The 22,909-nt window shown below is 35.7% G+C and overlaps 2 protein-coding genes across 12 annotated transcripts in view; one reads left to right on the top strand and one right to left on the bottom strand.

Moving 5' to 3' along the window:
• Positions 1-22,909, top strand: part of RALGPS2 (Ral GEF with PH domain and SH3 binding motif 2) — a 153,805-nt gene that overhangs the window by 89,679 nt on the left and 41,217 nt on the right. The window lies entirely within an intron of this gene.
• Positions 452-21,183, bottom strand: ANGPTL1 (angiopoietin like 1). The gene is made up of 5 exons (XM_039255421.1): positions 21,036-21,183; positions 15,056-15,901; positions 3,060-3,253; positions 2,155-2,425; positions 452-825 (listed from the first exon to the last, which is right to left on the bottom strand). The coding sequence occupies exons 1-5, from the start codon at positions 21,043-21,045 to the stop codon at positions 638-640; spliced, it is 1,509 nt and encodes a 502-aa protein (XP_039111352.1). The 5' UTR covers positions 21,046-21,183; the 3' UTR covers positions 452-637.

The following is a 22,909-nucleotide window of genomic DNA, read 5'->3' as shown; positions in this document are numbered from 1 at the left end:
GGGCTCCATCATCAGTGTGGAGTCTGCTTGGGATTCTGTCTCTCCTCTTCTCTCCTCCCCTCCCCCATTTGTGCCTGCTTTCTCTCTCTCTCAAAATAAAAGCAAGAATTTGGATCTAATCACTTCATGTCAGAGGCACAGATTGGATTTCAAAGAACTTTTATTCAATGCAAAATGTTTTTTCTATTGGCAAAACTAGAGTTTTCTCTAATTTCCTGTCTGTATTTTTATAAATAAGATGTATTACTTGGCTGAAATTTTAAAATTATTTTTCTATTGGAAGTTAAAGCAATCTCATAAAATTTTTAAATAAATTGTCTTGAACATGTATTCAATTTTGATTTAAAATAAAACTAAGATTTGTTATATACTGTGACAAATATTTACATTTTATAAAACAAACTTTGCCTGTATTTCATCAATATAATTTTAAAAATAGGATTATGGGTACACGTAATCTGCAGTATTATTGAAGAAAGATGAAACTACAGTCATAAATCCCCTTTTACAGTTATGGTAAATTCATTTAAAACTGAATCTGTAGCAGTGAGTTGGGCAAAACAATATACATGTGACATTTACATTTTTAGGAACTGACAAGGACAGAGTTCTCTGTTAAGTTGGAGACGGTCTCTCTTCAGTCAATAGGCTTGATCATCATCTGAACTGCTCTCAAAGAGTACGACCCGCCTCGGTACTCAGCCCAAAATATGCCGTCTTGGTATTTGCTTCTGTAATGGCCTCCTCTGTACCACACTCCATTTAGGTTAGAATGCGCACACGCGTTGTACCACCATCCTCCTTTATGAAAGTGGGCGCAGTTTCCTTTGAGGAAGAAAATACAGATGTCAAAGTAAAAGTTTCTTCTAAGCATGGTACTCCACAAACCATCAAAAACTTACTCTACCTTTAGAATAATTTGAGTTCTTCTTACTGATTTCAGTTACCTTTATCTTTGGAGTTTTGTTTCATCATTCTTTTACTGTTGCTGAAGTATCAGCTGCTTGAAAGATCACTTGAATTGCCTTTTTACCTTGCCCTTTGCTTGCTTTCCATATGCTTTTTTAAATTAAGGGATTTAATTTTATGCATAGCAGGGTAAATAAAACAGACAGCGTTTATTTGTGAGAGAGAGTGGGAGAGATTGGGAAGGAAAGGTATGGAGTTGCTAAAAGTAAATTGGGGAAAATTGAATTCTCAAAATAACACAAAATAATGTAAATTAGAATACCACTACCGGTGGCCAAATGTGTTTCTATAAACATGGGCTATACTTTGATTATATCTCTCTTTGTTTTTTCCTCGTTTGCCATTGTAAACCTGTATGCTGCTTGCCAAGATACAGCTGAACAGAAAAATAGATTTTGCACGAGGGTATCTCCTTTATCAGGGCCACAAAGCTGGGTTAAAAAGGCAAAAAGTTTGTGAAAATGAATGTGAAGAGTTATGTTATCTGGATGGCCTACATGATTCCTCCCAGACAGAATAGGAACTTCCCCTCTGGGTAGAGCCTTCTTGCTGTTGAGGTCCTACTGTTCCCCATCAGGTGGGTGTTGAGAAAGGCCAAATGGCTTGCTTCCTTCACTCCCTTCAGGTCTTCATTCAACTGTTACTCCTCAAAGTAACCTTTCTTGGCCACTCTGTATAAAATAGCACTCACCCCTCCCTGCTGCTTATCACTCACTGTTCCCTCACGCAGTTTTATTTTTCTTAGAGTATTTGTTACCACCGGACAAAGAATTTTGTCTCCTAGAGAGTAAGCTCTAGAAGGGCAGGAACTTAGTTCACTGCTGTATCCTTAGCATCTGTAACAGTGCCTAGCATGCAGTAGATGATTAGTTAGTAGTTGTTACAAATTTCGGGCAATAGAGAATTTGATTTCCAGATAAATGAGTGTTTGTTTTGTTCCCTACCACCCTCCCACCCTCATGTTAGAATGACAGAACCTTATATTTCACAGTGTTGATTCACACTTTGGGATTGCCTTGTAGAAGAGATACTAATCTTTCAGCAGCTTATATTCCCTGTGACTAACTCCAAAATTACCTTTCCGGAAAGGTTTTTAGTAGTGTATACTTTAATAGCAGGGTTCTGTGTAATGCCTAGAAGGTAGTGATTTTACAAAGAATATACATTTGTTTGTTTCTTACTCACCTGCATACATATCTTTATCTCTGTCCAGTGTGGTGAACTGCTTACCATTATGCCACATCATAGAGTCCCCTGCATTTCCCTGGTAAGTCCCCAGACGTAGTCTTAAGAATTCACTTTCAGGTTCCAGGCGAAAGCTGCTATATTCTGCATAGACTTTTTTATCACTCCAGTCTTCTAATTCAATCAACAACTTATAATTATCTTGATTACTAAGCATATAGATATTTTCCAGTCCAAGCCAATATTCTCCATCAATGTTTCCAAACCCTTTCTGTTAATAAACAAACAGTGTGAGTACAAAAATAAGGGCAAATGTGACCGTAAACAGAGAAGCAGTTGTCTTCTTAGGAAATGGAAGTAGTGGTGGTGTCTGGGTGGCTCAGTTGGTTAAGCACCTGACTCATGATTTCAGCTCAGGTCATGATCCCACCATTGTGGAGTCAAGCCCCACACTGGGCTTCCACTCTGAGCTCGGAGCCTACTTGGGAGTCCATCTGTCTATCTGTCTGTCTGTCTCTCTGTGCCTTCACTGTTTGCATTCTCCCTCTCTCTCTCTCTCTCTCTCTCTCTCTCTTTCTCTCTCTCTCTCTCTCAAAAAACAAAAAAATAAACATTTAAAAAGAAAAAGAAAATGCAATTAGCAATAGTTTTTGCTAAGCATTAAATACATGTATAAATGATCCAGACTGGAAGGAGACATTTGAAAATATATCTTTAGTTTCCTTTTTACCTTTTAATTTTGACTTTAAAACTAGAGATGAGAGTTAACTTTTTGACAAAGGTAGATAGTAAAAAACATATGGATAGTTGTTTCTAAGCTGTGTATCTTATTTATTTCATAGAATGGCTACATTGGAAGAGCTGCTTTGTTTCACCTCTCTCCCAGGTCTGAATCACTGATTTACCTTATAATTTTCCCAGTTTCGGAAGAAGTTGACGGAGCCATCTGTTCTTTTCTGAATAACAGTCCAACCCCCAGGATCCAAACTGTTCTCACACCATAACTGTAGTGGTCCATTGCTGTGTTCAGGTTTAATCATATAAATCCCACTGACTGAATGTCCAGCTTCTTTTGCATGCTGACAGTCTTTGAATGGTCCTGTAATTAACATATCATTGATTACCAGGAAACTTAATAGGAATAGAGCCTTATTAAAATAGTTTTAGTCAAGGGTCTTACCTTTATTCTTTCTTTATAGATACCACTTTTTATCTCATGTATACACAGTACCATAAAAGTTAAAGAAACTAAATAAAAGGATTACCCCAGTTCCACTATCTGGAACATTAACTTGTTTCATTTTCCACTGTTCTTGGGAGTCTTTGTCCATATACACACATTTTGATATTGTTATAATTCTGACACACAGAGAAAATTGGATTCTATCTTTCAACAAAAGTTTCCTTGGGACTGCAGTCTTCATTCTAGCACTTAGAGGTACAATTTTTAACAGTGGTATGTTATTGTTTATTACTCCGTCATTGGATACTGAGGTTCTGTCTGACTTTTGCTGTTGTGAAAGTGCACAAAGTGTCTTCTTATTGGCTTTCAAATATTTACTTTAAAAATGCTGTGAGGTTGATCTACTGGATCAAGAGGGTGTGAACACTTTTACGGCTCTTCATTGTACCTAGTTTACAGTTTCCAAAATTTGATTTCAGTGGAACACACTAGTCCCTTGAGGTACTTAGTAAAAACGGCCTACCATGGTCAAATAAGTTTTATTATTCCTAAGTATTATATTACCCTTTTGGAAACTCACAGTGTACATGTACATATTAAAGACTAAGAAGCCCTGCAATAAATCAGAGTTTCCCAAGCTTATAGAATCTGTTAACTTTTTCCCTCCCTCATTCAATAGTCCATAAGAATACATTTCAGGAATGTTGGCAAAATGCCTTTCTAAAGAATTGTATCAGTTTATATGACTAACAGTAATTTTCTTAGTCTACACAATCACCTTGTGATAGTTTATAGATGTCCTATAGATGAAACAGTTAACTAGTCTAACTAAAGTCCTGTATCTTAGAAGGTAATAAACCTTGGACTTAAACCCATTTCTTTCTAACCCCAGGGTCCATGTTCTGAACTGCTGGCTACATTTGCTCCCATGTTATCTCATAGGGAGAGAAACGGATTCTCTCCCTCTTTTTTAATCCATTAGTAAGTTCTTCGTATCTTTTAAAATGACAGAACATTTTGTGAAATATTTTGTAGTGTCTGACTCTTGAACTTGTGATTTCCACATTTTGGGGATCTAAAGAAAGATCACTTCTAAGTTTTACTGGATATTCTTTAGTTGCACCATTCTCCAGTGTTTTGATCCTTTTTTTTATAAGCATGTAAAAATATTAAGTGATTCAGAAATAAGAACTACCCCACAGATATTTTAGAATAACAACAAAAAAGTATAGAAATTCCAGTTGTCACATTTTATATTTTACTAGAAATATTTATATTTCAACATGCGCAGTTTTTAGAAATTAGGTAAAAATATAGTCGAGTAAAGCTCATATACTATAATGATAGTAGGGTTGTTGAAATTTTGAGAAATGTGTTATCTGTACTGTGCCAATATACACATGGACTCTTTTGGGCTAATTGCATTAAATGAATAGTTATACAACTGCATCATTAGAGGAGGTTCTTAGAGCCTGAGCTCTTTGCTCTAGATTGCTCCTTGAGGATTGAGACTGTTTTTGGTTTTCTTCCGACTTCACATTATCAGTGTTTTAACTATTAGTAGGTTGTCAGGCACTTTTTTAAGTAAATAAATTAACTTGCCTTCACACTTTAAATACAAGGAAATTCAAAACCACACACAAAGTCAATAGATGATACATTTCCATCATAGACTGCATTTTTACGTTCCGTTCATATTTCTGTTTCAAACTTTTTAAAATTATGATACAATAACTGTAAGCACTATACATTACTAGTAAAAAATTTGAGAAACTAAAAAGACTTAATGCTACCTTTCTTGGGTTACATTTATTTGAGGTATTGAATTTTTTAGTTGTAGAGTTTCAATTCTTATCCCTTCTGTTCCTAGTTTGCTGAGAATTCTTATCATAATGGATTTTGGGTTTTGTCAGAGTTTTATTTATCTACTGAGATAATGGAGGGTTGTTGTTTTTTATTAATAAGTGAATTCTGTGACTATTTTTTAACATTAAACCAGCCTCGTGTTGCTGGTATAACCTTGACTTGGTCATATGTATTATTAATTTTATGTATTGCTAGATTTCATTTGCTAAAATTATGCTAAGAATTTCTGCTTTCAGGGCCGTATGGGTGGTCAGTCAGTTGAATGTTCCAACTCTTGATTGAGGCTTAGGTCAGGATCTCATGGTTAGTAAGATTAAGCCCCATGTTGGGCTCAGTGTGGAGTCTGCTTGGGACTCTCCCTCTCTCTCTGCCTCTATCTTTCTCTCAAAGATAATAAAACTTTAAAAAAAAATTCTGCTTTTATATTCATGAAGATATTGGTTAGTCTGTGAAAGCTCATAAATAGGTTCTTAAGGTAGAGAGGGCTATGATAAAAATAATGTTTTGATCTTATCACACTGGCCATAAATTTGATCACATTACATTAAAATTCATTGTGAATTATTTTATATTATCTACCTTACCATTTACTGATTTTAAATTACAAAGTATTCAGAACCTTTAACACAATACTTTAGATAATAGTCATCATCAGTAACTTGTTAGTTGCCTTTTTTTCTCCTTCATTGCTAACCTTTAAAAAAAGTAGCTCATTTAATAAATATATATCTTAATTAATAAATTTAATATGGCTAATCAAAGGTGAATGTACAGTCATTTCTGTTGTAGAAATAATGTATTCCTGGAAAAACCTCTTGTTCTATAAAATCTTAAAATAAAAATAACAGCAAATATTAGCTATTAACATACTTTATATTCAGCTGTTGATAACTTGTGACACAAAATATTAAAATAGCTCGGAAAAAATCCCAATGAACCAATATGACCTCTTTGGTTTTCTGATATTATTCTTTTTTACCAGTCACATATAAGCCACTAAACATTTCAGAAGCATGCATTGTAGTCAAGTCAGAGGATAGATAGGTTGTAATTCAGATAAAATGCAGTTTATGGAATTTTAATTTTATATGCAAGAGTGAAATTGAAGGAAAAGTGAAGTCTAATTTCCAGGTCCATTCTTAGATTATTTTATGTAATGCATGAGAATATATTCATTTGTTTACTCATACAACTCATACTCATACAACTCCTGTATCTTTTAGTTGTGCATCCTTTAAGCCCATGTAGGCACTCAAATATTTGTTGAACTACATGATCCCTAGTAGCCACAGTGGTTTCCAGAATTTCCTCAGTTCTGTCTTTTTTTCCAGATGTTTCTTTTCTGCATCTACTATAGGCTAGAAAATTTGGGCTCAAAGGGTAAAGAAGCAACCGTAGAGTCAAGTGGGAAGTGGGGGAAGTGGCGAGCAAACAGGTAATTCACTGCAACATGACAGATACTTCGATGGAGTTATGCAGGACAGGTGGGAACAGTGGCCAATAAATAGCTAACCCAGATTTGCAGAAAAGAGATCAAAGTCTACCTATATCTAAGCTGAGTTTTGAAAATTGAGTAAGAGTTTAGGCTCGCAGTGTGTGGGTTGGGAGGCTGATCAAGGCCACACATGGGTAACACGAGCTGAGAACTGAAAACAGAAGAAAGCTTGAAATTACAGAGGAGTTACACGTTCTGTATGCCTGAAATGTAAATGGCTAAGGGTGATACTTAGAGCGCTTGAGGTAGGCTGTAGACTTGAAGTTGTCACTTCCAGAATAGTCAAGGATATCTGAGGAACATTGCTCTTATCTTAAACTCTATTATAGTTAATGCACACATAAAGTGGTCGTGTTGCAGTCTACATAGATATTTCCCCTCATTTCAGAAATTTGTTTATTCTGTAAATGTCACCTTTGTATTGTTTATTTTATGAATGTCATCCTTTTAAATAAATGTTTGCACTCATTGACTATAGTTTTGACAATTTACATTTTATATTTAAGTATATATTCAGAAGTTTAACTTTCATTAGGTTATTTGAATTGCTGTAAAATACTTAGAAACATCAAGGTTTTGAATGTTGACAGAATATTTATAGAATACCATTGTTTCTTCTCTGCTACTTAAAACGCTATTGGGGATTTAAGCAAATTGGAGAGTTGTGGGTTTTCTAAATCCAGCTTTGATTTGTAAGACTTCGTTTTATGCAAAATTAAAATTATCTTTAATTTTCAACCCCACTTTTTTGTGGTGGCCTTCATATTTATAGTTCAGATGCCTAATTAGATTTAGTTGATTAAAAAATTTAGGAAAATTTAGTTGAAATCCTTTTCTAGAACATGTGTATAAAATTAGTAGTACTTTTAGCTACCTTTTTCTCCTCGGTATATATAGTAAATATAAGAATTTAGTATTTGTTTGTATTTATTTTTTATAAAGAAACCATTAACCTGTCTTAGTCCAGTGTATATTGTTGGTCTTGGCAGAAATATTTTTTCATTATTACTTGTATATGTTATTTACTTTCTGCTCTAGAGTTCGATTGTAAGACATTCTTATATTAAATGTTTTACTACTTCTCTACCACAAAAGTCATTGCCTAATAGGAATTCTTAAATGACTAGAAGAAAAGTAGTAGCTTTATTTTTGAGAGGTCAAATTTAACTTGAAGGTTTGCATATTATCAAAAGTAAGTTAACTGACATGTTTCAGGAATTTGTTCATAATGGTTCACAAAGGGTATAGACTGGAAGTACCTTTCTTTTAAAATAGGAATTTTATTAACCTTTTTCTTGCATTGAGTAATCTTGAAATAGTCTCCATCTTTCTTGACACACAATTGGATTCTTCTCAAGGCAGGAAATTGGAGTTCTGTACATTGAATTTGAAGGACCAGTCTCTCTCTTCCTCAGTTTATTTGATGATTAAAGTTTGTATAGGGCTAACAAACTTCAGTTAATAGATCTGATTCATAGAAAGAAAAATATTGACCAGTCATGCCACATTATTTCCCAATATGTATTTTTCATTAAGAACCCATAATTTGAACAGAACAGTGGGTTAAAATTTTTTTCATACCTTAAATATACCTTTACTGGGAACCATCTTTAATATACTCATCTTTTTCTGTAAAGAAACTATTTAATTGCTTAATAGGAAAAGCTTTCCCTTTTTAAAGTTGTTGAATTTCTCATTTATTTTCTTTGTCTTACCTAATCCTAATATTTGTGATAGAAGAAACAGGATGAAAAAGATAATCACTTTAGAGCTTCAAATAATTGGTCAGCAAGTAAAATCTTTTGAAAGTTAAACTTTTTAATTGGGTTGTGAACTAAGCATAAGACAAATACATTCTATATCATTTCTGAATGGGAAGTTTAAGGCAAATACTTTCTAAAGAAATAATGGATTCTTTCTTCTGAAAATATGGATTACTATGTTTATTAACCTGTAAGTTTAAAATAAAGTTAGTAGGGCACCTGTTTGGTTCAGTTGATTAAGCGTCTCACTCTTGATTTCAGCTCAGGTCATGATTGCACGGTTCCTGAGATCGAGCCCCATGTCAGGCTCTGCACTAAGAGTGCAAAGCCTGCTTGGAATTCTTTCTCCCTTTCCCTCTGCCCCTCCCCTACTCGTACGTGTGCTTTCTCTCTCTCTTTCTTCTTATCTCCCTCTCCCTCAAAATAAATAAAAAGCATTTTTAAAAAATCTTTAAAAAATAAAGTAGAATAAAAAAATAAAATGCAGTTAGCAATCCGAGCTTTTATTTTTGAAAATTTACTAAAGAATTTATCAGTTGTTACTCAAAACTGGTTAAAAGAATCCTATTCCAATAGCCCCTTTGTCTAAACAGTCTTTTTTAGTTTAAGTGTTAATCTAAGTATTCCACTGAAACCAATTGCATCTTTAAAATACACCACTAAGAAGCATTATAAGTAATTAAAAATTAGCTTATCCACTACAAAGCATATTGTTAGTTTCTAATGACTGCTTTTCAAGTTTAACTTTTTAAGCTTACCTTTTATGTTCCCATACATGGCAAAGCAAGGCACATGTAAGGAAGGGCACAGAAAAATGGAATAATTAATGATGGTCAGACCATACATACACAAAGTGTTTTTATATGCATCACCTCATATAAACACCATAACAATCTTTCTTACAAAAGAGGCAACAAAAAAAGCCTTGCTAGAATCCCAAGGTTCCTGAAAGCTATGTTCTAACACGCTGTGAAGGAACTTTCTCAAATCCATCTGTTTACAAGGAATAAACTTATTTTCATAAATATACCATTTGTAAGAGTAATGTTTTCTTTTATAAAAGACTAACCCAAAATGTCGTCACTGAATAACATTAACAGTTAAGAATTGTATTGATGGCAGTTTGCCAGGTGTGCAGTTCCGTTCCCAAACATTTTAACAGCAGAGGGAAGGTAATGTTTCTGGAGATAAAGTAATTAAAATTAAATTAATATTAATCTGACAAATTTATTACATTATTTGCTTTGCAAATAGTTCTTTTGAGGTGCATTTTTCTTATATTAAAATACAAAATTGTCATTAAGACACATTTTTAGAAGAAGGTGGTAAGATATACATAAACTTATCATTTAAAATGTACAGTTCATACCTTCTCTTCATTGTCCAGCCAGGCTCCAGAACTCTTTTTGTGGCAGAACTGAAACCCGTTACCCAGCACCAGCTCTCCCACTCCTCCACCCACCATTCTGCCTTCTGTCTCGGCACATCTGACCACCGTAGGCACCTCATATTAGTGCAGTCACACAGTATTTGACTTTTTGTGACTGGCTGAAACAAGTTTAAAATCATGCGAACACATTATACACTTAGAGACTTTAGAATTCTAGACTGTGTATGTAGACTACAGTAATATGAACTTCTTAGTGCCAGAAATAGAAGTACAGAAGAACCAGTCATCCCTCTCTGCCTTTTTTTTACAAGTACCCAAAAAGCTCCGACATATTTTCCAGTATGATAAGAATACTGCAGACGAAGATTTTAGCACATTACGTGTAAAGAAAAGAAAATAGTAAGTCTGTTTATTGTTGCTTAGAGTAATTTATATTTGATAGGAATCACAGAATCTTAGAACTAGAAAGGGATGTAAAAACTGTCAGGTTCAACCAGCACTCTCATTGTACAAATGAGAGAACAGGACAGTCAGGCAAAGTACCCCAGGTCAATAACAAGATAACAGATTTTTTAAAATTCTGTTCACTTTCCCTTATATGTTCATTAGTATTCTAATGAACATTCTTGTGGTGTAGCTAATTATTCCTTGGATATCAGAGATCAACATTTATAGAATAAAATAAGTAAAGTTAATATTTACTTATAATAACAAATAGTGAACAGCAAAAAAAATATGTCTGCCCTCAATTTTTACATTATGGATTAGTTTATTAAGGACATAAACACCATTGTTTTACTAAAGCAAAAGTCTTTTTAATAGGATTTTTGATATGCTAAATCCCTAACATGGTATTTAATTCTGAAATACAGGATTTTTCTTGCACTATAGCTCAGTGTATAATAAAATCTAGAACTGATATAGCTCATTTTGTATAAGGATTTTTTAATATATCAGTGTATGAATATATGAATAGTAATCTCTTCTAGAACTGATACCATCCAGTTAAGATTCAACACTCACAGAAAATACTCCATGGTGGTCATCTCCGTACCTACATAATTATACATTCCATCAGTTAAAAAAAATTCCACATACTTCAGTTATGTTTATTTATAAGTTATATGTATAAACTACCGTGCTAATAGGTTGTATACATTAAAAGTTTACACAAAACATACATTTTTAAAAGGATATCTAAAATAAGTATGTATTTTTTTCTTTCTGTACCCAGTAATGGATCATATTGTACACATCTTTCCTTTGGAAATCACAGTGTGTGGGGGTATTAGTAATGATCATCATTTACCTAACATAATGGCATTCTCACCTGTTGTTATATAAAATGAATGAATCCTGATATCCGTATTCTAACATGCTATTAGTTAATATAGTAGAATGTACTAAAAGTACTTTTATGAAGGTCTTTGGAATGACAACTTTAAGAAGCTCTATAAAAATGTAGTAACAAGTTAACCAACATTTATTGAGCATATGCAAATGAGACACAATATCCATCTACCAGGAAGGAGCTTATATTATATTTGGAAGGCGTTTTATTTAGATGTGTATATAAAAGTACTATATGTACCTGTAAAGATAATTGATAATTCAAGAGGGAATATAAGGAATGTTGTATATACTTTATGTCACAGAGAAAAGAAACATTCGTGAAAAGAAGCAATAGCTTTAAGCCTGAGGAAGTCGGCAAGGGCTTTAAGGAGGAGTTGCTATTTCATTTTTTTTATTTTTATTTTTATTTTGGTCTGAGCCTTATAATTTGATAGGCAGAAAGCATGGAAAACATTTCAAAGACAATGAGTTGATTCATTTTATTGAAACAGATGGTTTTTATGAAGGAAATTAATAGAAGGAAAGCTAAAGAATAGGATTGTTTTGAGGAGGACATTGTTCTTACCCAGGCTAAGCAAAATGCACATTTTTGGTGTGTCATATGGAACTGCTGAGCAGAGGTGTGATGGGATCAAAGTGGTAGTTTCAGAAGATAGGTCTGTTGGCAATATAGAATATATTTTGGTGGAGAGAGAAGATGAAGTTAGACTAATTGACAAGCTATTATACCATTCCTGGTAAGAGTTAACATTTTGACTGCCAGGCTGTGTTGTAAGTACTCCTCAAAGGTTAAATTCTATGAGGTAAGTACAATCATTACCCCCTCTTTTATAGATGAGGAAACTGAGGTACCGAGCAGTTTCCCCCGACTGCCACCCCCCCAACTCTGAGGTTACACGGTTAATCCAGAAGTCTCTATCCTCTAGTTGCTGCCATAGATAATTTGGAGCTAAGTTAGAGTTCTGGCTCTGAATAGAAATGAGGGAAAAGCAGCAGGGGTAGAACTGAGCTGACTGGGTGTTTGGGGCAGGAGGGAAGTGTAAGAGATGAGCCAAGCAAATTCAGAAGTAGGGAGTGATGTAAATCAAAACAGAGAAAGCAAAATCAAATGCCCCACCAGTCTTACTAACGGAAATTTATCCTAAAGATACAAGAACAGAGAAAGAAAAAGAACAAAGTTATTTTTAAAGCTGCAATTGTATTGATTACCATGTTTAACAAGAAGGGCAAACAAGAAAGACTTGAAGGCTAAAGTTAGTTCACTAACTTTTGTTTATTTCCTCTTTTTGTTTTTAATGTTTGTTTATTTTTGAGAGAGAGTGTGAGCAGGGAAGGGGCAGAGAGAGAGAGCAGGGGACAGAGGATCCAAAGCAGCCTCTGTGCTGTGACCAGAGAGCCAGATGAGGGACTTGAAACCTGAGCCAAAGTCAGACACTTAACAGACTAAGCCACCCAGGCGCCCCTGTTTAATTTCTGTTGGATATTTAGTGAAAGTTTCTTAAAAGCTTGTTAGTATTTTCTAGATTTTCTTCAGTAAATATGTATTACTTCTGTAATAATTCACTTATTTCTAAAGGGAAAATGCTAGCTTGGGGAAAAGATTATTTTAAGCTTTAGTCATTCATTCATTCATTCATTCTTCACATTTCTATCATAGCACTTAAAATATGCTGAACACAGTGTGCCAAGATTTGATCCTGCCTAGATGTTTGATTTCTTACTGTTGAATACGGAGAGTTCTTTTTTTTTTTATGTTTATTTTTGAGAGAGAGAGAGAGAGAGAGAGAGAGAGCATGAGTGGGGGAGGACCAGAGAGAGAACGGGAGAAAGAGTCTAAAGCAGGCTCCAGGTTCTTAGCTGTCAGCACAGAGCCCAATGTGGGGCTCGAACTCACGAACCAAACCATGAAATCATGACCTGAGCCAAAGTCAGACGCTTAACCTACTGAGCCAGCCAGGCACCCCCTAACTAGATGTTTGAGATAGAAAAATGAAAAGACAGTTCACTTTCTTCCAGAAGCATTCAGTCTACCAGGAGACCCACATGCAAACAACCCTAGTGTAATGTGATACAGAAAACATGTTCAAGGCAGAGTCAGCAGTTTGGGGAAAGAGCCATCTAGATATGTTTGTTTGAATCTGGGAATGTGTAACATTTAAGCTATTATTTTACTTGAGCCTTGAAATCTGCCAGGTCAGCAGAGAAACTAGAAGAAGGCATTTCAGGAGGGGAAGCGGCGTGTGTGAGGTGTCGGTAGAACACCCAAATGCAAACACTGAGCATTGATGAGAATTCGGAGGGATCGCTCCAGGCGGGAATCCTCTGAGCCAGTGGTGATACTGGTGGCCTTGGCAATGTGGGAAGCCTGCAAAATAGAGCATCTTGAGGAAAACTTTTTTAAACAATAGAGAAAGAAGGAGACGCAAATGAAGGACTTTGAGAAGTAGAAAGAGTGAGAATATTCTGAGGTGGAGCCCAGGAAAGCGAGATGTGAGTGGTCTGTGGTGTCCACTGCTGCAGAGAGAGACTTTATGACAGGCATTTCCGGTTCTCTGTTTTGTTCTTTAACATTACTCCATAGTCTGTGCAGTTTTATGTACTGCCTTTTCAATAAGTGAGTGAACTATGATTTATTTACTTTTTTTTTTTTTTACTTTGGGGCATTTGGATTTTTCTTTCCACTCTAAGGAAACAAATCAACTTGGAAGAGAATGCCTTATGAGAAAATGGTTGCAGGGGTAAAATAATGTAAAATATCCAGAAAATTAGCAGTGAGCTTACTAAACTGAAACAAAGATGAATTACTGACCTTTGTATTCTGGCCATTAGATCAGTGACCAGTACTGAAGGGAAGGAGGAAGAAAGGGAGGAGGGGGAATGGAAGAAGGAATAAAATTAAGAAATAGAGGTAGGGATAGTAGGATCAATTTTATGGTTGTGTTTTGTTTTGTTTTACCATAGTGAAAACTATGTGGGTATAAGATAACAATTGTAGTTTGTTTAGCCTTGGAAAATAGAAAGGATACCTTTTCCTCTTAAGACTGAGGGCAAGAAGGCATGGGTGCTGTGTAGGTGTTTTCCAAATAGGAAAGAACAAGGAGCCTAGGACCTGAGTAGACCTCATCTCCGTGCAGGAGTAGATGATGCATTTTCTAAGAGCGGAGGTAAGGAGAAGGTGTAATTATAGGCTTCAGGAGAGTGAAAGGAAATTTTTAAATGTTCCTTTTGGAGAGGAGGAGAGTGGGAGAGCAGCAAGAAGTAAACAGAAGGATTGCTCAGCAGCACGATGACCTTAGCTGGAGGCTGAGAGGGTGGTTGTAGAGGTTAGAAGTGGATTCTGGGGGCGCCTGGGTGGCTTAGTCGGTTAAGCGTCCGACTTTCGCTTGGGTCATGATCTCGCGGTTCGTGGGTTCGAGCCCCGCGTCGGGCTCTGTGCTGACTGCCAGCTCAGAGCCTGGAGCCTGTTTCAGTCTGTGACTCCCTCTCTCTCTGACCCTCCCCTGCTCACGCTGTCTCTCTCTCTCTCTCTCTCTCAAATAAATAAAAAACATTAAAAAAAAAATTAAAAAAAAAAAAAAGAAGTAGATTCTGGACTCATTCCTGTCTCGTTGCTGGTAACTTAGACTGTGAGAAATTGGATGGAAGACAGTAGTTTTCTCACAGAATACTGTTTTTAGAAACTCTTAGACCTGAGAGATGTATTCAGTCAGTTCTCCATTAATAGAAAACAAATGTTCATGTATAATTACATCACCAAAATGAAGAGTAAGCACTTATTGTGTGCATTGTTTCCTAAACCGTAACACATATGAACCTCATGCTTCCATTTTTAATAAAAAGAGGTAACTCACCTTCATTGATGAAAGTTACTGGTGGTATCTTGAAAGGACTTTTGGTGGGAGAAGTCCCCAGATCAGGTGGTGGCATTAAATCCCGGGGGTAACTTGGGTCCCTCTGAATCTCATTCCCGCCCAGCAGTCCAGGGGTGTACTGATGGCTGGTAGGGATGTGCTGCGGCACTACCTGGACGAGAGGAGGAGACATGTGGGGGTCTTGTCGGGAAAATACCTTCAAGCACTGCTCTTCCAGCAGAGTGATCATCACAGACTGGTTATTGACGAGATCAGTCAGGGACGCATATTTCACCTCCAGTTCCCTGTACCTTGTCGCCATCTTCAGCATTTCTGTCGTGACATTGAGGATTTTATTTTCCAACTGGGAAAGTTCAAGTGAATTATCCCTCTTACGGATAATCTCATGTAATAGTTGCATATAGAGTTGAGTGACACGCGAGTTCATGTTCCGGCTTTCTTTTCGCAGCAGCTTTACCTCATTTACAATGTTTCCATCTACATCCACCACCAGCTGGAGGACATCTATCTCCCGCTTCTGCCTGGAGAGCACGTCCTTCAGGTTTTCAAGGTCCATCCTGGTGATCATGTCTTTAATAGTACTTGCATCTTGTCCTTTGGTATTAACACAAATTGGCCCTGTAATTTTTTGTTCAGGCACCAGGAATGTGTATGAACATTTCTTTGTTTCCTCTTTACCGTCTGTGGCACGAGGGTATCTCCTCTGGGTTAGTTTTTTTATTTTGAACTGTCCTCCTCTGCAGTGTCCAGTGCCCATTAGTAGGAAGAATAGCACACTTAGGGTCCAAATAAAAGCCTTCATTTTGAAATGAGGTTGTATGAAGTCTTTTAAAAGAACAAACCAATGAAGGGGAAAAAAGTAAAAAGAATTAATATTAACCTACTTTTAAAGTCTGTAATGTAAAAAAAAAATGTAAGGAAAAAACTGAGTATCTATTGGTTTTAACTAAATTGGACCAGAATTAATGTTATTAATTTATTAAATTCAACACCACAGTGCCTTTGCATTTGTTTAAAATCTAGGTTTCAGAGAATAGCTCGCCAGCTATCACCTCTCCAACTGTCCCCTCATTGCAGAGATTTTGGTGAGTGCCCGCTGTCTGCATGGCATACTGTTCGTGTTCTTGGGTGCTTTGAGACCCTAATAAGACACTTTTTCTTACTCTTGAAAAACTTACTTTACTGTCTTAAGACTCTGAAAATGATATGTAATGTGTATAAGGCATTAATTAAAACATTCTTTCCTAACTAGTACTAAAGCCAATAGCAAGTGACTTTACTAGTCATTATTTTATATCTGTTTTATGCAGTTTTAGTTAAATTGGCCCTCTCTAATAAATATCTTTTTTATCTATCAAATTGAAGAAACACTTTTAGACAAATCTCAAATCAGAAAGTTTTGGCATCATATTTTTTGTTTTTGTAGCATGTCCTTTTAGGATTCCAGACAAGTTTAAGAATGAGGGAGTGTTTACAGTCATTATTGTGGGTGATTATATTTTCTAAACCATAGCCGTATATATCCTCTAAGCTTACGTTGATTTTTTAGCAGGTTCATTCTTCTTACAGATGCTCTACTGAACTGTATATTAGTAAAATTTCAATAATTTTTTGTAACCATTACCAAGGAAAGAAACTCTCTATACTTGAATATGATTGTTAGAGTTGGAAAGTGCCATAGAGATCATCTCATTCAAGAACCTCTTTACACCTGGGGCGCCTGGGTGGCTCAGTCTGTTAAGCATCCGACTTAGGCTCAGGTCATAATCTCACAGTCCATGAGCTTGAGCCCTGCATCAGGCTCTGTGCTGACAGCTCAGAGCCCGGAGCCTGCTTCAGATTCTGTGTCTCCCTCTCTCTCTGCCCCTCCCCCACTCAATGTCTCTCTCTCAAAAATAAATACACATTAAAAAAAAGAAGAAGAAGAACCTCTTTGCACCCACATGCATGTTGAAGGCCAAGACCACACAAATAGGTAGTATTAGAACCCAGTCAAGAATTCAGGTTCTCCAACTTCTCAGTCAGTGTTTATAGCAGTGGCACGAATTGCTGACCTGTGTGCCTGAAATGTTTCATTTTTTGCTGTGACAGAGAAATTCTTGTCCCTTATAATACAATTTTCATAGAAAAACTAGAGGAAACATTAGAACTAGCTCTATGAACCAAAGCTGCTTCCTTTCTCATGAGTTACCTCCCTAAGTAGTAGTAGCAGCAGAGGGGTGAGATGTGCCCCTCCGTTGGGCACATAAGCAGGCTGCTGTGGCATGTGGCGCCCCCCCCCCCCCCCATAAACTTGATTCCTGGTTGCTTTTTTTGAAGGATGTCAGTGGATACACTAAAAACTCTTCTCTCCCACTTTCCACCCAAGGTCTTGTTTTTTGACTTGAGAAGTCAGGTCCCAAGTTGTTTATGCCTACGATTAATAACAGCAATGCAGTAATAACAGTCGCTCATACTTACTGGGTGCTCGGCATTGTGGTAAGCCCCCTTACGTGCATTAAGTCAATTACTTTGTAACTACAACCCTCTGAGGTAGATTGTTACAGTGTTACAGTCCTCATTCTCAGTGAATGACTGGCATCTGGAATTTAGGTCTTACCCAGAGTCATACAGCTTCTAAGAGATGGCACCAGAATCTGAACCTAGGCAGAAGACTCCAGAGTTCATGTTTTTCATTAACCACTATGGCACATGGCAACATATTCTATCCTATTTTCTATTCCCAATACCATAACAGTCCCTCACATTTATGTAGCACTTAATACACGTTAACTATTTGCATTCACAACAACACTGAAATAAATGTATACCATTTTACAAAGAAATAAAAGTCCCAGAGAAGCCAAAATTAGCATTCAAATGGGGAGTCTGATGTTCAACTCCTAACTTTTCTAGGCCTGTATTTTTTTTATCCTAGTCATGGTATAACTACAGAGGAGCCTTAACTTGTGTTTCTTGTTTTTTAGTCTTTTCCTTGGTATGTATTTCTTTACATTGACCCAGCTCTTATTTATGAGAAGGTATTTGTGAATCATTTTTGTTAGGCTCTGTTTCCATCATTTTTCTATCCCAAACTTTTCTGCTATCATTCCTTTTCCTCCCTATGTATTATATCAGTTGATAGTTACATATCTAACTTGTGAGTATGAACCCTCTCAAAAAATAAGGGTTATTATTGCAACCAATGAAATACTGACTCTTTAACTTGGGGTTATGAAGATGACCGCTACTTTTTAAAACCATGTCTCCTTTGGTGTTTTCCAAGTGGAGTGAGAATGAAAATAAACAATGGATGGAGTGTGGAGTATTTTTCTCTTAACTAACATAATCAAGATAGGAGGAATGAGCATAATAGCATTGCATATTTATAACAGAGGCCTTCTCCTGCTAACTGATCATCAAAAGCACACTTGGATGAGCACTTTGTTTTTTGTTTTTGTATTTTGTCTCTGGCATGAGTAGAAAATTTAGACCTTAAACATCATCTATTTTATAAGAAAAAGATTTCTTGCTATATTTGCAGTTTCATGGAATTTAGATGTGGTTTATTTTAAAAACTGAGGACAGTAAAGGAGAAGCCGTCAGCCTTCTGGTTAAAATGTACAGTATTTCTCCTACGTGGTTAACTTAGCTAGTCCTCAACTTCACTCATTTCACTTTAATGATAGAGTGGAAACCCTTAGATCATAAAATAATTTTATTTAAATGATCTATGACATAAGCTACCAAAGCAAGGGAAATTCAGAAGCTATCATGAAACTTCAAAACAAGTAGGATTTCATAAACAGTATTCTGATTTGAACAGTTTATATTTCCTACCAGACACAGATTTGTACAGGACAACTAAGAACATATAATCCAAGATTGTTATTGTGACTTTACATCAGTGTTGTCATGGAAGAACAAAAATATGAAACGTTAAAATAGCAGTATGTTCTGCCTTAGCTTTTTGTGGGCTCCTATACCGTTAAGTCATAAGATAAATCATTGTGTACCATAAGAGAATCTGACCTAAGCAAGTATTGAAAGGAGGCAACTAAAAGGTTTCTTTTAAGCAAATGTGATTCCCTTACCCTTATTATAAAAGTAATGGCTTTGTTGTCACATAAAGAAGAATAAGGAGCCCCATTTCTTAAGTTGTAGACAAGCTACATCATGAATAAAGAACTGGTTTTAAAAATAAATTTACTATTACATTTTCTGAATACATTCTCTTATTTAATATTTTCCCACCACATTCAATTTTAAAAGTGAAAGATCTATAAATCTGTGTTACCTCATAAAACCTTTCTGTATATGTTAAAATTTTCCTAGGTCCCAAGAGAATGTTATAAATTAGTTACAGTATACTTAAGTTTAAATCTGTGCCTTTGCTTGGTTGTTTTTAGGAAAAAAAGTCTTCCATGCTTTGGGTTAATTTTATTGGTACTGTTTCTCTTCATAGTTGCTACATTTGCCAGCTAGTAGAGAGAAGAAATAAAAAGTCAGGATTTGCTTTCTTTCAGATGGTAAATGCATAGAGGCATTTAACTGCCTATGTCATGCACTGAAAATAGCATGAGGCAGTAAACCTATATTTATGAAGCATTGAAGATACCTTAGATACTTCTAGATTGTGAATTATGTTCTGGGAAAAGACTTGAGAACAGTCTCATCCTCTGGAGGTATCTAAGAAAGGGATAGTTATCTGTGTGCTTGAGGTTTCAGATTAAATGCTTGCCTGAGAACTCATTAAGAAATGAGGCTGAATGAGGTCCTGCACTTTTCATAGCAAAAAACAACAGAAAAGAGATGAGAATATTTCAGATCCGGTAATGCTTGAGCATTTTGTCAGTTTCTTGTAAAATAATGTTTAACAGAGATCTTCCCAGGATTTAGAGTTTGAATCTTTAAGGAAAAGACATGTAAGTAAAGCTGAAGAAATCTTAGCTTTACAACTATTTGCTTATTGAAGATTCTTACCATTTAATGTCTTTAGTTTTTAAAAGAACAGAAAACCCCCAAATCATAAAAAACTAAAGTGTTTTTGGTGTTAAAGTTTACTGCTGGTAACTAGTAATTTTATTTTTAACAGTTCTTTCTCATAATACAATTAAACAAAGCCCTCAAGTAGTAAATTGAAAGAAACCTCATGTGTATGGTTACCAAAATTATGTCTGTCTAAAAATATTACATATTTTAATCATGTATTTAAGTAATTGGTTCTTCTGGATTCTTATTTTCTACTGTTACTGCTGACTATTTACATAATACTTCTATCACATTTTATTTTTTTCCTTAATCCTAATCTTTACAGATTTTAGGTTTTTTTAAACTTCATAGTTTTAGGGTTTTTTAAAATGTATCAGTAAGCTTGCTTTTTAAAGTAATTCTAGTTATAGCCGTTTTAATCTGTTACCCAAGTTAAATTCCTGTTACATGTAAACCTGGAAGGTTATTTAAAATTTTGAGTTTTTGCAAGAATTACCATAGACTTACCTTAAATCTACAAAATTTCTGCTTCATACAAGGTCATACTATAACTGGGGAATTGTTCTAAAGCTTTTCAGTTAATTTTATATCTTCTTAGCTGTGTTTTATAGTTATACTTTAAGATCTCCAACAGTATACATAAACTTACACACTGTAAGTGCAGGAAGAGAGACTCGTGTTTACAGCTGTTTTCTTTTGTTTGTATCCCTTTGTTTTTACTCACTGTATTATCAACCTTATACGTTTCATCTGTTACTTGTTACAGTTTCTTTCTAGTGTGACTGAAGCACTTGTTCTCTGAAACCCAACACATATCTACCGATGGATATGCATATACACCAAAGATTATTAAAGTGAACCTCAAATAATGCATCAGTCACCACAGAGTACATAATGATCAGTTTAAGAAAAGAGTTTCAAGTTTCTACAAATTTAAGATTTTGACATACAGAATTTTTAAATAAAAACAAAAGAAATATTAAAATACCTTTATGCATCTGTTGATAAAGCACACCCAGAAACTTGCTGTTCTTATTCTTGCTTTTAAAAATCAGTGTAGACGTTTGTTCATCTGTGACTTTAATGGCAATTGCATTTTTGTTTGGACAGTCGAATCCAAGCTGTAATAAGGAACTTCTTTTTCTTCTTACAACACTCATCAATTGAATTTGACAAGCCACCTATGTAATTTTAAGTAGTATAGTGGAAGTTCTGGTCTGTGGGCTGTCTTTAATCCAGCAGAGAAAGCATTGTGGCTTTGCTCTGTCTGCCACATGGAGAAATGCGGTAACCAGCTGCAGCTGACCCAGATTGCATATACAGTACCCTTGAATAGTGATTCCCTCTCCTTCTCAGTAAACTCAAGTTCAGCCCACATATTACGTCACCAAAAAATTGCTGGAGACTAGGGGGGAAAATCTCCTCCTTAGGATTTCCTCTCTGTAGCCTTAAATAGGGGTGGGGGTGGTGGAATCAGCAGGAGGTTGAATAGCTCGGAACAAGGAGAGACTGTGTGCAGGTTGAAGGAAGGGCACCATCTGGAAACAAACTATCATAGTTCAGCGGGCAATTATAAAACAAACATTTTAGTCTGCTGGCCAGAGATCTTTTAACTTGAATACTGAAAAAATAGTACTCGGCTTCTCAGAAATAGTAGCAGGATGATAAGTTTGTTTTTTGTTACAAAGAACAAGAGTCGGACTTAGTCAGGAGGCAGCCACCTAAATAATGTAAAACTCTGTATAGCCTGGAAGAATTTTTGAACATTTTACTAAGTTGCCATTTCAGAAGGTTTTAAACTTAGAAGGAACCTGGTGTTTTGATATATCTCACTGTGTAATGTCTCTTAAGATAAAACTGCTCATATGTATAATTACTAAAAATAAATGGAAATCTATATTTAAAATTCAGAAACTTAATACTTTTAAAAATTCTGATGTTCTGTAATGTCGTATCCTCCTATTCTAACAACATGACCCCTCTTGTCTGAATAAGGTTATTATTAGTAGTTGATGTTTTGAGATTTAGAAGCAAACATAACCCTGGCCAGAGTGAAGGGTGGGGAAAGAGAGTTCTGAGTCCCCACAGGCTATGTGAATTTAGACAGGTCAAGAGAGAGAATTAATAACCGTTTAGTACTAACTGTGCTATTATATTTCATTAAACCAAGAAATGTTGATTAAGTAACTCGATAGCTAATGAAACAAAAATTTAGGCATCTTAACTGATTTGGCTTAGTACTTCACTATTAAATATTAGAACTGGGATTTGAATCTAATTCCAAAGCATTATGCCACACTGTCTCTCCTTGGATTGTATAATTGCTGATTGCTGCTTCTAGATAAAATTGGGGGGGGGGGGGGGGGAGGTTCTAATTTCCATATTACCATGTGCTTTCTCCTCTGTGTTGCCTTAGCTTGAGCTATTTTTTTCTTTCCTGACAGGCTCTACCATCATTTCTTTGTTGAACCACATTCTTTATTTAAAGTCAGCCTAGTTTCAGAGTAAATAAAAACCTACTTTCTGCCTCTTTCACAGAATTGTTTCTTTAAATTCTGTCCTATACATATGTGTATTGAGGGTTACGAACTCACGGGTCGGCAAAGACAGACACTCACAAGAATGAAGCAAGTCATGTAAGTGAAGTAAACCAGAAGTCAGACAGCAAGGGAAAATGAGAGCTAGGACAGACTGGCATCCTTAAGGTTAATACAGCAGGCTCTGCACCCTTCCCAGCTGTACCTCGTTGTTGCCACGTCTCCCCATGTTTTAGGAAGAGATGGACTCCCAGCTTCCTAGCCTCTGGTTTATGATACATATTACATTACTTGATCATTTAGCGATTCTGTTGTATTCACTAAT

The sequence above is a fragment of the Hyaena hyaena genome, unplaced genomic scaffold, assembly GCF_003009895.1.
Source record: "Hyaena hyaena isolate Hyena2069 unplaced genomic scaffold, ASM300989v1 scaffold_525, whole genome shotgun sequence".
In the NCBI taxonomy this organism is placed as follows: Eukaryota; Metazoa; Chordata; class Mammalia; order Carnivora; family Hyaenidae; genus Hyaena; species Hyaena hyaena.
Note: the sequence above shows the minus strand (reverse complement) of the source record. Positions and strands in the feature narration are given on the sequence as shown.